At 39.3% G+C, this 12,443-nt stretch overlaps 1 protein-coding gene across 2 annotated transcripts in view; it reads left to right on the plus strand.

Annotated features, from left to right (window-relative positions):
• The window catches only part of ddx10 (DEAD (Asp-Glu-Ala-Asp) box polypeptide 10), a 171,011-nt gene extending 168,689 nt beyond the window's left edge, over positions 1–2,322 (plus strand). The window contains exon 18 of one of the 2 annotated variants that reach the window (XM_042334131.1): positions 1,621–2,322. In XM_042334131.1, coding sequence (XP_042190065.1) covers positions 1,621–1,828 — 208 coding nt within the window. In that variant the 3' untranslated portion in view covers positions 1,829–2,322. The remainder of the gene's footprint in view (positions 1–1,620) is intronic. The other variant, XM_042334132.1, reaches the window with a different exon arrangement.
• Positions 2,323–12,443: the final 10,121 nt, after the last annotated feature.

Raw genomic sequence — 12,443 nt, forward strand, 5'->3', positions numbered from 1 at the left:
TACCCCCCCTCCCCCCCATATTGACTTCCACCCTCTTTGTGTGTGTGAGAGAGAGAGAGAGAGAGAGAGAGGAGTGGGGTTACAATGAAATAAAATTTAAACCAAAGCAGCTGATTAAGGACATGTTTCAGTGATTTATTTTGTTTCTGTGAGCACTGTGCTGGGTTATATAGCTGCTCGCTGAAGGCATCCCCACCATCATTGGCACTGTTCTTAGCCAAGCTTTATTTAAAAAACAAAAACCCTAAATCCATATTTATACAACCTCCAATATCAGTTGTCTCACTGTTCCAGGCATGACATATTTCGCAATCTCATAGCTGCCTTTGACAATGTTGCTTGTGTGTCATCGGGTGGATTGCGTTGAATCAAAATGAGGAAATGTGCGTGACTCAGATCTTTAAAAGTTTAAAATCTGTATATTTTGTCCTGTAGTGTTTCTTTTAACAGTGTTGTGCTGGGGGAGTGCTGCATTGTCAGTGCCTACAGTAAATATCCAGTAAAGTGCTTTGAGATTTGATAAGGCCAGACATCAAACGCAAGGATTATTTAACCAACTTTTATACACAGAGTTCAGCTGTAATTTGTTTTGGCTGCATATGCTGTTACTGCTGCAATATTTCTGTCCTTTAATGTGTGCGTGTGACTGCATTTATAAAATAGCTTAAAGGAAAGGGATTTGAATGTTTTACATTCTATTTAAAATTAGTCCCCTGGTCCTAAAACAAAATCATTTATTGCTGGAAATACAGGGTGACCAAAAAGTCGTGATACTATTACAATGTCTAATAAGTCTTAGAGAATTTATTTAACATAATAGGGTAGCTTTCACTTTTTGGTCACCCTGTATTTAGTAAAATAAGTTGATGATCCTCACATTTGATATATCTTTAACAAAGCGCTTCACAGGTTTAATGTAAAGTGGTGTGACTATTTTTGTGGGGCCACAAAAGATGAAAGTAACTGCAGTGCCCTTTCATAAAAATATCTCAAAGTACCAATGTTTTATTCTATAGTAACCTTTGCACAGAGAAAGATTTAACTGGGTTTATATTGCTGCATATTTGAATGTGTATTGTTATACATTGCATATCTTTTCAGTTGTGGATGAAAATAACTGTAAAGGGACACAAATATTAAGGTTCATTTGCAGTTGACATGTACATAGCATAAAAGGCTGATTTAATGCAGCCAGAATATCCTTGCCGCACATAAATTAATTTGCTAACTGGCTGTGAATCTTGATTGCATGTGCATTTGCTCCTGAAAGCATAGTAAATCTATATGTGTTTTTCAAATTTATTACTGCGGTAAATTTGCGTGGGACAAAATGGATTGAAAGAAATATTTCACAGTCAGTCTGGCTGCAATAAACTGGAAGTAGGAATAAATTAGCAACATAATTAAGTTTCTTCACAAGGGTGGCAATAACTGAAGCTTTGTTATTGGTTTATTCCTCGGTGTCACTCACAAGCTATAGTTCCCTTTTGGTAGGTTGAAATTCACCTTTGAAATTAAACAATAAATTCACATTGTAGTATGATAATTGATTGCTCGCTTAAGCACTTATTGATTTTCTTCCCTCTCTCCCCTCCACCCCTCATTCTGGCATATACGCAGCAGACCAGCTGAGGTGAAACTCAAACGGAAGAGAAATTACAGCAGCAGCAGCATTGGTGAAAGTGAGGAGATGCTAACGGCTCAGAAGAGGAAGAAGAGAACAAAGGACGGCATTTACTCTGATGAGGAATATAAACCACTGGACACAGGCCTCTCTCTGGTTGAAGATGAAGAGCTGGTGCTTCATCTGTTGAGCAACAAAAGCTAATTGTAATCCTTCAGTGTTTTTCTGGGTCAGTCCTTCTCTTGTGCTGGCCACGTTCTGCTATTGCAATCATGCGTGAACAGGTGGGCCCTGTCTGACAGTGATGAATGCTGGTAGAGCAGGTTGCTGCAGATCTGTAGATGACTGCCAAGACAATATCTGCCTTACAGCGGCAAAGCAAAATGTTGCACCCACGTCAGCGAGGTTAGGTTTTTCTGGGTAATTTTGATTTTTAAAAAAAACTCATAAATTTGACAATTTATATAAAAAGTACTTTAATTATCAAGCAATATATTCATGGTTTTGTGTATAAAGAATGTTTGGAGAAACCTAATAGCCTACTGATTTATAAGCCTTCATTGTGTTGTAATAGATTTTTGTCTGCCCTTGTTCTGGATGATTGAAGTATTCAGCTAATACAATGAAGTGACCATGTACACACAGATGCTTTGTTGGGCTTAAAAACTTAAATAAACTTGTTTTTACTGGATACAAAACTGCAGCATCAGGTTGAGGAATTCCACTATTAACTGCGTTATTTTCTTAGACTACGACTATTTATGGGACACTGCTGTGTGCAGTTGGCTGTTGAGTTTCAACCAAAAAACAGTTGATTCACTTTACAGTATATTCTGTGAAGCGCTTTGAGATGTCTCAACGACAGGATAAGGCGCTATATCAAATGCAAGGATTATTATTATTTTGATGGAAGGGAGAGGTGACTCCATGTATACCCTTTTACACTAGACTCCATCAGTTTGTCACAATAGTAAGCACTCTCGCGTATGGGTCAGGTGGTAGTGCATTCAAGCTCCATGTAGATACCTGAGCTGATAATCTAAAATGACATTCCAGTGTAGTACTTGAGGAGCTCTCCAATGTTAGAGGTGCCATTGTTCGGATGAGAGGGTAAGCCAAGGGCATGTCTAACTATGAAGTAAATGTTATCGATCCTATGGAAGTATTTGAAAGCGGGAAGTTTTCCTGGTCAATAATAATAATTTTTTTTCCATTCCATTCACCCACAAAATATACACATACAGTCAATTCACTTTACAGTAATATTTAGTGCTAAAGCACCATATCAAATGTGAAGATTATTATTATATTACTGGCAAAAAATTCTGCTGCATTTGCCTTCAAAAACAATATTGACAGTTATTACCTAAAAAGTACTTTGAGGAAATCTACCCAAAGGCAAAGCTGTGAATAACAAATAAATGGAGGAGACTAATAAAATGTTGTTTTCTCCCTTGCGATTTTAGTTCATGTGTATATGTTGCAATATACTGACAAGTTTGATATGTGTTATCTTCCTTTTGTGATTCTAGGTGAGAGGTGTAATGGGGAATGAAGCTCTATAGCATATGGGAATTGTGTTGATTCACTGCTAAAAGTAGAGAATAAATAGGGTTTTAAATAACCATTACATACATTCTATATCTCAAATAAACTCTCCACAGCAACACCAGAATGAATTAGCTTGTGAAGGCGCTGCATTCCTTCAGACACTAATGGCTTAAGTACGTGTTGCACATTGGGAAAGTTAGATCAAGTTGCTGCATTTATTCATTCTTTCCTTTGTCACATCCACAACATATGAGGCTGAAACATGCCATGACACTGAGGTGCTGTCCTAAACTGCAGGTGAAATCCATTTGTTCATCAGTGTCATTCTCAGCTTTAAATATCTTGCTGCATTGGAACATATTGCAGATTCTTATTCTGAATTAGTGCTTTTTGAAATGCTTAAGAATATTCCACACCATATTGAAATCCACACATGTATTCATGGAGCTCTTCCACCTGAAACGACACATATAAAAGTACATCATGGAAATTTTCCTGTGTCTGGCATGGAATGGGCGATCTCACCATGGAGGGACTCACCATGGTTACACTTCTGGAGAAAGTGCATGTTGGCAAGAGCCAAGGTTTGGGAATGTCAGAATGGTGCTGTGGTTTAACCAACTGCCCATTGAGAGCACTGTCTGGTAAGCTTTCTGCTGCTTGTCCAGCTTATAACCACCTTACCTGTTAGGCCTTTGACTTGCAGGATTAACAGAAGTTAAAGAATTGTGTTGTGTACTTTGTCATAATGATATGATAATCTCATGTTTCAACTCTACAACCAGGAACAACTTGTATTCATATAGCACCCTTCACATGAGGTAGTGTCTTGGAGTGCTTAACAGTGATGGAGCTTGACATTGATCCAGGGAGAGAGAGAGAGAGAGTAGGTGACCGTAGGCACGATCGAAAAGGAAGGTCTTCAAGTATTATCTGAAAACAAGGAAGACAGAAGGATTGAGGTAGTTTCAAAGTCTTGGGTGAAATGGCTGAAAGCACAGCCCCTGATGGGTGAGCGGAGGGAATGAGGGAAGTGAAGGAGTTGGGCATAAGCAGGTCGGAGAGAACAGAGATGCCATGGTATGAAGTGATTTGTGTGTTGGTGTAAGGATTTTGAAATCGATCCATTCTGCAATAGGGAGCCAGAGAAACCTGGGATGATGGGGTATGGAGTTTAGTATGGGAGAGGAGTTTTAAATTAATTGGATTTTATGAATGGTGGAGCTGAGGAGACTGGGAGGAGGGCATTGGGAAAATAGAGGCACGAGATAACAAATACGTGGATAAGTGTTTCAGCTACATTGGGCATGAGGTATGGTTGGAGGTAGGCAATGTGGCAGATGTGAAGGAAGTAGTCTTGGTTTGGGATTCGATGTGCAGTGGAAAGGACAGCTGGGGATTGAACCAGATGCCTCAATTGTGCACTGGGTCAGTGAGTCTGAGCAATAGGCCAGGGAAGCTAAGAAGGTCAAAGTTGCATGTGAAAAGATGTCGATGGGAGCCAAGGAGTATGGCTTCCATTTTGTCAAAAATGAGCTGCAGAAGTTAGCGCTCATGCAGACCATAATGTCTGATAAGCAAGTGAACAGAACATCAGTGGACCTGGATCACGACTAGAAGAGGGAAAATAAATTTGGGTGTCATTCTATATGTGTGGAAGTTGACCCCATGTCTCTGGATGTCATCATTGAGAGAGAGCATGTAAATAAGAAAAAGGAGGGGGCCAAGAATAAAACCTTGGGGTACAGTACAGGCCTGGGGCAGGAGGAGAAACAGTTGGCCAGTCAAAGTGATGGTGGTGAGTCAAATAGGACTCGAACCACTGAGGTAGATAAGGGAGGAGAGGTGGTTGAAGAAATGGCATGTTCGACTGTGATGAGGACAAGTAGGCAGAGAGAGCTTTGGTCCAGAGATATGGAGGATGTCATTTGTGACTTTGATGAATTCTGTCTCGGTGCTATGGGAACGGTGGAAGCCAGATTGGAGGTTCCTCGAATAGAAGGAAAGATGTGAGTGACGTTGGTTGTAACAACGCCCACCAAGGCATTCCAGGACTTCAGGTTATGGGCAAGTTTAAGATTGTTTAGTAGTTTGCAAAATTAGAAACATCAAAGATGTCTTTTTTTTAGGTAGGGGTGATGACGGCTGTTTTGTGGGGGAGAAGGCTGGGGCCTGAGGAGAGTGACATGTTAACTGTCTGCCAGATGCTTAACCACTAAAACCATCCCAACAACTAGTTGACATTTCCAGATTCAAAAGAACTGAGTTTGCATTAAGCAGACTGTGCCACCTCAGCATGGCACTGAACAGAACCCATGAATAATGTTCCCTTTTACTGGAAACTATCAGGTTACTTATTGCTGCAGTAACTAACATGCTTATCCAGCAGCACAATGCCCTTCTCCATCAATATCAGCGTGCATCATTTTTAGGAGACCATTTTCTGCTCTGCCAGTTCTTGATTCACCACTGTATGTGATTAAGTGCATTCAACTGGGCTACAGAAAGCAGAGTCCCTTGTGCCTTGTTTCAAACAGGCTTGGTTGATACAATGGCTAAACTGGATACTAACATTAAATGTGGTTAGGTTATTTGATATAATCTTTCAAAGTCACTTGGCTTTCCTTCATGTTGTGGAATAGATCACATGGAGTTGTAATTTATGCAGTATGTGATCTGTTTTCATCCCTTTAACAAAAAGAAGAATCACTGCAGCTGCGAAAATAATGTTTGTGGCACATGTACACAGTATAATGGATGAGGATAAAATGCAGGCATAAGTGAGCAATCCTTTAGTTTGGCTTGTTAATAATCATACTTAGAAATGTAAGCAAACAAGCTTAGTTTGAAATAATTCTGGCAAAGTACAGAGGTAAAATGTACAATCCCTATTGTATTAAAAACTGAAATAATGCTAACTACAGTAGATGCTTTATAGAATTACACATCGTATTAATGTTACAGGCACCAAGAAAATTCCCTTGATCCTAAAAAGCACAGAGATGTGTGCCTGATGACTTCATGAGGTTATCAAAAGCAGAAGGAAACATGAAAGACTGTTAGAGAAAATTTTGGGAATGGCCAAGTAGTGTCCAAAATACCATGAGATTACAGTCACACGGGGCAAGGCTCAAAATCCTGTAGACAACCACCTTTATACCTTTTTAACGTTATGCAGTGAAGGGCACAGTCTGCTGCAGCATTTCCTCTGAGAATTTAAAGCATGACAGTGACATCACACAAAGGTAATGGACGACCTACACAAAATTCTCTCCATCATTTATTACTATAAACATGGCATCTCTTAATGGTGTTCACTGAGCAGATGTTTTCTTAGGTTTTTTTAGACCTGGATTATTCCCTCTAGATCATAGTGCAGGTTGTGCCCCCAAATCCACAGCGACACATTAGCTTTGGGTGTTGGGCAGAGATCTATGCAGTGGGAGCAGCCAGTGCAGGTCGAATTAATGAAAGCACTTATCCTTTGTACAAGAGTTGCCTTATAACACTTACAGGAGTTTGTTGCAGCAGGAGGAACATTTCACTGGTGTTGCCAAGGTTAAACAGATACCACACACGTCGTGAGCCAGGATTTTGATCTTTGCTCTTTTCAGAAGCAAACATTACCAAGATCACAGGTTTTGGATTGCTTGATGAATCTAGGCCAGAACAGGGTCTGCATCATTCTAATTATAATTACATCATTTGCTAAACTATCAAAGAAATTCATTAATTAATACCTTGTGTCATATAATTTTATTGAATTAGTAAAATTGATAGGCAAGGATTGTCTTATTGGACAGCTGAGCACACCTTAATTGACACCACTATACAGTGGCATTTTGTAGGACCTTGTGATCTATCACATGGCAGAACTAAGGGATGCAGATTGACTAGCAGAGTATTTGCGTGCACAATGAATATACCTTGATATTTCAGTACAGTACTGGGGAAGGACTGCACTGTTGGACGTGCCATCTTTCAGAAGAGACATTAAATCGAGGTTCCTTCTGCTCCAGTGTGCGTTAAAGATCACGCAGCACTATTTGAAAGGGAAAGGAGTTTCTCCCAATGTCTTGGCCAATAATCCTCCAGATAAATTGTTCATTATTGGATCTGGCTGTGCACAAAATGGCTGCCTCATTTGTCTACAATATTTGCCTTAAATTACGGTGCAGTGTTTTGAGATGTTTTAACATCATAAAGTCCTATAAAAATGCATTGCTTTCTCTTATTTCTCCCTCAGATGCAAAATGTTTCATCAAATGGCCTAACTGAGAACAGGCAAAATCCAGAACACACGTGGCTGTCAATTCTGAGCAGGTGACACACCTCGTAATAGTAATTATGTAAACTACTCTGATGCTAATGTGCCAACAGACCACTTGCCAAGAGTCCATTGAGTCACACCTTGAAGAAAAATTATTTACATGGCATTTTTTAACTTGAATCTTGTTGTTGAATCTTTGGAACACAAATCAATAACAAAATGCATTTATAATATATAGTGCCCTTCACATATGATGAACGTCTTAAGTGGTGAAATAGAGGAAGTGAAGAGTGAACAGTAATCTGGAGTAAAGAGACTACGCAGGAGAATAGGACTGAAGAAGATGGCAAAAGTAGGGTGGAGCAAGATTATGATTAGGGTGGATAATATATGAAATTCTTAGGCTTATTATACTAGATGTATCAGATTTATGCTCACATTAAATATGAATAATTATAACCTTTTTTAAACTACAACCTTGCCATTTTATTGAACAAAATAAATCTAAAGGCTTACATAGTAATAATCCTTATATTTGGTGTAGTGGCTTTCAGGTTGGGAGGATGTTTCAAAGCACGTCACGGGATTTACTGTAAACTGTAGTGACTGTTTTGTGGGAGAATGTACTGTTAGGAGATAGATAAAAGATTTAAAATGAAACAGGTATAACACAATGGAACGTTATGAATCATTCCCAAGCCTCTTTGGCATATGTTCACAGGCAGAAAAAGACAACAATGTGAAAAAGATACTGCCTTGCTTGTGACTTTGGAAAGCCAGCTCTTGGATAACTTCCCCAGGTAATTTAGACCGGCAAATTAATCTTCAAATTAGCATCTAACTGTAATCTTTTAGAATTCTGTACATTAACATTACTTCTTTTCATGAACAATTATATAATTTGAATAAAACTCTTTTACCTCATGAGCTTTAGTTTGTAAAAGGTAGAGTAGTTATTGCTGGCAGATAGCTCCCACTTGCATTACTTCTAACCACAGTCTCTGGTTTATTTTCTGGTGATCTAATCATCTTCATTCAAGTGAGCAACAGAGAGTGAGTTCAACCCCACTCACGTAATCTCCTAATGAACAGGGTTTGACATTTCCCCAAAATAATGGTGCTGCACTTGGTGCTGGTTGCTGGGAAGCAGGCAGGAATATGGTTCTTCTCTCTCAAGTAACTGTCCTTACTTAGTGCCATCTCACTGTTGTGATGCTGTTCAGATTACACAGCCCATCAACACAGAAGCACGTTGATATTGGGAGCTCTGGTGAATGTGGGTTGTCCCATTCCATGCCACCTGCATTAGTTATTCACTATATATCGTGCCAGGAAACTACCTGATCATTGATGTTTTAAGATTTACTGCCTCTGTATTGGAGGGTTTCCTTACTACGAGTATGGTAATACTTCTGATCATTCTCTATCGAGCTCCGGTTGACTTAGTAACTCCCTGATTTACAATACAAATTGACTGGGTCTATGTTGTGCACGATTCCAACCTTAGTAAGTACTATTTGGTGTGACCTTTTCTTAAATTACAACTGTGACACTGATGCAGTGCATGCTATTACCAAACCGGAGACAAGATCATCGGGCATCTGACTTTGGAGTGACTTTAAGCATTTTCTTTGCAATTGCAAAAACAGGCATAGCCAAAAAAAAACAATCTATTTGTGCAAAGGGAATACTGTATACAATCTTTTGAATTGATGTGTAAACATTATGCTAAATACTAAAACTTTGTAATTATCTTTTCTCCTCTCAACATACCTACAGACTCATACAATCTTCAAAAGTTGACACCATCAAAGAAGGTCTATAAACCCATTATATCTGCTCTCCCACTGAAGTTGTGCACTCTCATCCCATTCTCCTGATGACAGCCTGGCTCAGTTGATAGCAATCTCACCTGAGTCACAAGGTTGTAGGTTCAAGCACCAAGTCAGCACTTTGATCTCCCAGGCTCTAGGCTGACACTCCAGTACAGTGCTAGTGGAGTATCGCATTGTTTGAGGTGCTGTCCTTTAAACCAAGTCTCAACTGTCTGTTCAGGTGGACATTAAAGATCTCATGACAGTATTCTAAAAGAGTTTCTCCTGGGTTCCTGGCCAACAAAACTGATCTGGAGGGGGATGACCATAGGCACGGTCGATTAGGAAGGTCTTCAGGCGTGACTTGAAGATGGGGAAGGAAGGGGCAAGGCAGAGGGATAAAGGAAGAGTGCCAATGGTAGAACGGAGGGCACCAAGGGAAATGCAGAAGGCCGGAGCCCGTCGAGCGGAGGTAGCGGGTTGTGGGTTAGGGGGTAAGCAGGAGAGGTAGGGAGGGGCCAGGGGATGAAGGGATTTGAAAACGAGTGTGAGGGTCTTGAAATCGATCCATTCGGTAATAGGGTAAAACTGGTGTCAAATGCTGTTATGACTTCAACAGTTGCTTGTGACAAGATGTCACATTCTAATGACCTGTGTGTTTGTATCAACAAAAGTCTAACCTTCATTAATAATAATAATCCTTGCATTTGATATAGCGCTTTTCATGTCTTCTAGTCGTCTCAAAGAGCTTCACAGAATATGCTGCAAAGTGAATTGACCGTATATTTGTGGGTGAAACACGGCAGCCAATTGCACACAGCAGTATCCCACAAACAGTCATGGGTTGAAAATGACCAATTTATTATTGTTTCTTGGAGGGATTATTATGTATTATGTATTATGCACTCTCAATTATAAGACTTTTGAAAGTTTAGATTGAATAATAATAATAATCCTTGCAGTTACTTGCTTTATCATGTTGTTGAGATGTCTCAGAGCTCTTCAGAGAATATGTTGTAAAGTGGATTGAATGTGTATTTTGTGGGTGAAACTTTGTGGGCAAATAATGAGAACTTTCACTTATATTACATCTTTCATATAAATATGTATAAAATCCAGTGAAGTGCTTTGAGACATGATAAGGCACAATATCAGATGTAAGGAATATTTATTTATTGTCTCAAACCACATTTGCTTCCAAATAGTTTGCCTGCACCTATTCAGTGATCACTTACTCTCTCTCTCAGAATGACAAGCAGTGTTTCACAAATGTCTTGCTTTTATCTCTACGTTTATTAGAATTTATTGTCTTCAGCTTCTAAAGCCTCCCTGGTAATATTCCAAGGATATTAATTATATTTTATCTACTAAAACCTGGCATTCGTTACCTGAATTCAGGAACTAATGGCCTGCCTCAAATATTGAAGAAAACTGTCCTGCATGATATGATTTATGACTATTATTCTAGTGAAGTGATATACCTTTGTGGTGGGCTTTGTGTCAAAAGTGGAAAATACCTATTTAAAATTTAGACTGATGAATTAAAAACATAATCAACCAGTAAGGCATCATGGAAATGCTACTATTCATCCAATTATTTATAACGCTCTCAGGATAACATACTTAATAATGACACTCATTAATACACTTTTAAAGTCAGCCAGCCGGTATATGTCTGAATGCCTTAGGAATATAGCCAGAAGAGTCTAATCTTCATTCTGAATTGGTCCCTTATCTTATGCACAGACCAGTTTCACCATCTGGTTTAAGAATTCATAAAGGACAAGCTGTATAATTCTAAAAACATTAGGAGCTAATTTACAGTATTTAACAAATTTCTATGTACAATGTTGCTTAACAAATTTCAGTTAAATTTGTTTTTATTTTGCCACATGAGGTTTCAGCTCCAATGAGAACTTAAGTCCTTACAAAAGTCTTGCAGATCTTCCTGTCATACAGGGGATAGATAAGCAGTAGAAAATACTGTTGACATCCTAAATGCTTTTTCCAGTTGTCATAAAGAGCTGTCGCCACTTGGGTCCTTTTAAAATTCACTAAATCTGTGTTTCTAGCATCTCAAACTATGTTGAGATATAAAAAGTAAAATACTTATGTATTGTGACCCTCATACCCAATGTGTTCCTCTTATTTGAATTATTCTTAAGTAAGGTTTCACCCCAAAATACACAGTCACTTTATAATATGTTCTGTGAAGTGCTTTGAGACGTCCCAACGATGTGATAAGGTGCTGTATCAATAATAATAACATAATAATCCTTGCATTTGATATAGCGCTTTTCATGTCTTCTAGACGTCTCAAAGTACTTCACAGAATATACTGTATATTTGTGGGTGAAATCCGGCAGCCAATTGCATACAGCAGTGTCCCACAAACAGTCGTGGATTGAGTAACCAAATTATTATTTTTTTTGAGGGATTATTATCCCCAGAAAAGCGATCCACCAATCGACTAACAACCAGGTTCCTACTTACTGCTGGGCAAACAGAGGCGTGTGGAGTAAGGAAACTTGGCCAACATTTCACCCTGCCGCGAATAGGTCTCTCACTTGCGAGGCGAGTGCTCTAACCACTGAGCTACAGGACTCCATTTAAAGGTAACACATTAAGCGGCTGCTCTTCGTATATGTTGGAGAGTTTTTATGACATGGTTTTACCATAGAAATATTGAATTATACAGTACAGAGGGAGGCCATTTGATCCATCTTGTCTGTGCCGGCTCTTTGAAAAGAGCTATCCAAATCAATCCCACTCCCCCGCGCTCTCCCCATAGCTCTGCAAATGTGACCACCCCAAATAATTATCTACTTCTCTCTTAAAAGTTGTTATCGAATCGGCTTCCAACACCCTTTCAGGCAATGCATTCCAGATCCGAACAACTCGCTGTGTGAAAAAAATTCTCCTCACCTCCCCTCTGTTTATAGAATCATAGAATTATACAGCACAGAATGTGTGGGGGTTGATTCAGGGGGTATCACAGCTGAGCCTGTTTAAGGAGTACTAATCCCAAAGTGGGATCCCTGGTCGACTGACCCTCCCGCGCCCCCTCACTCACTCACTCACAATGCTAAGGCCAACTGCCCCATGTCAGATCAGACCTCAAAGGTTCTTACTTTGTAAAGCTCTCTTCTATACTACGCTGCACATTTACCCATTGAGGTTTTGA

The sequence above is a fragment of the Callorhinchus milii genome, unplaced genomic scaffold, assembly GCF_018977255.1.
Source record: "Callorhinchus milii isolate IMCB2004 unplaced genomic scaffold, IMCB_Cmil_1.0 Scaffold4, whole genome shotgun sequence".
Taxonomy (NCBI): domain Eukaryota; kingdom Metazoa; phylum Chordata; class Chondrichthyes; order Chimaeriformes; family Callorhinchidae; genus Callorhinchus; species Callorhinchus milii.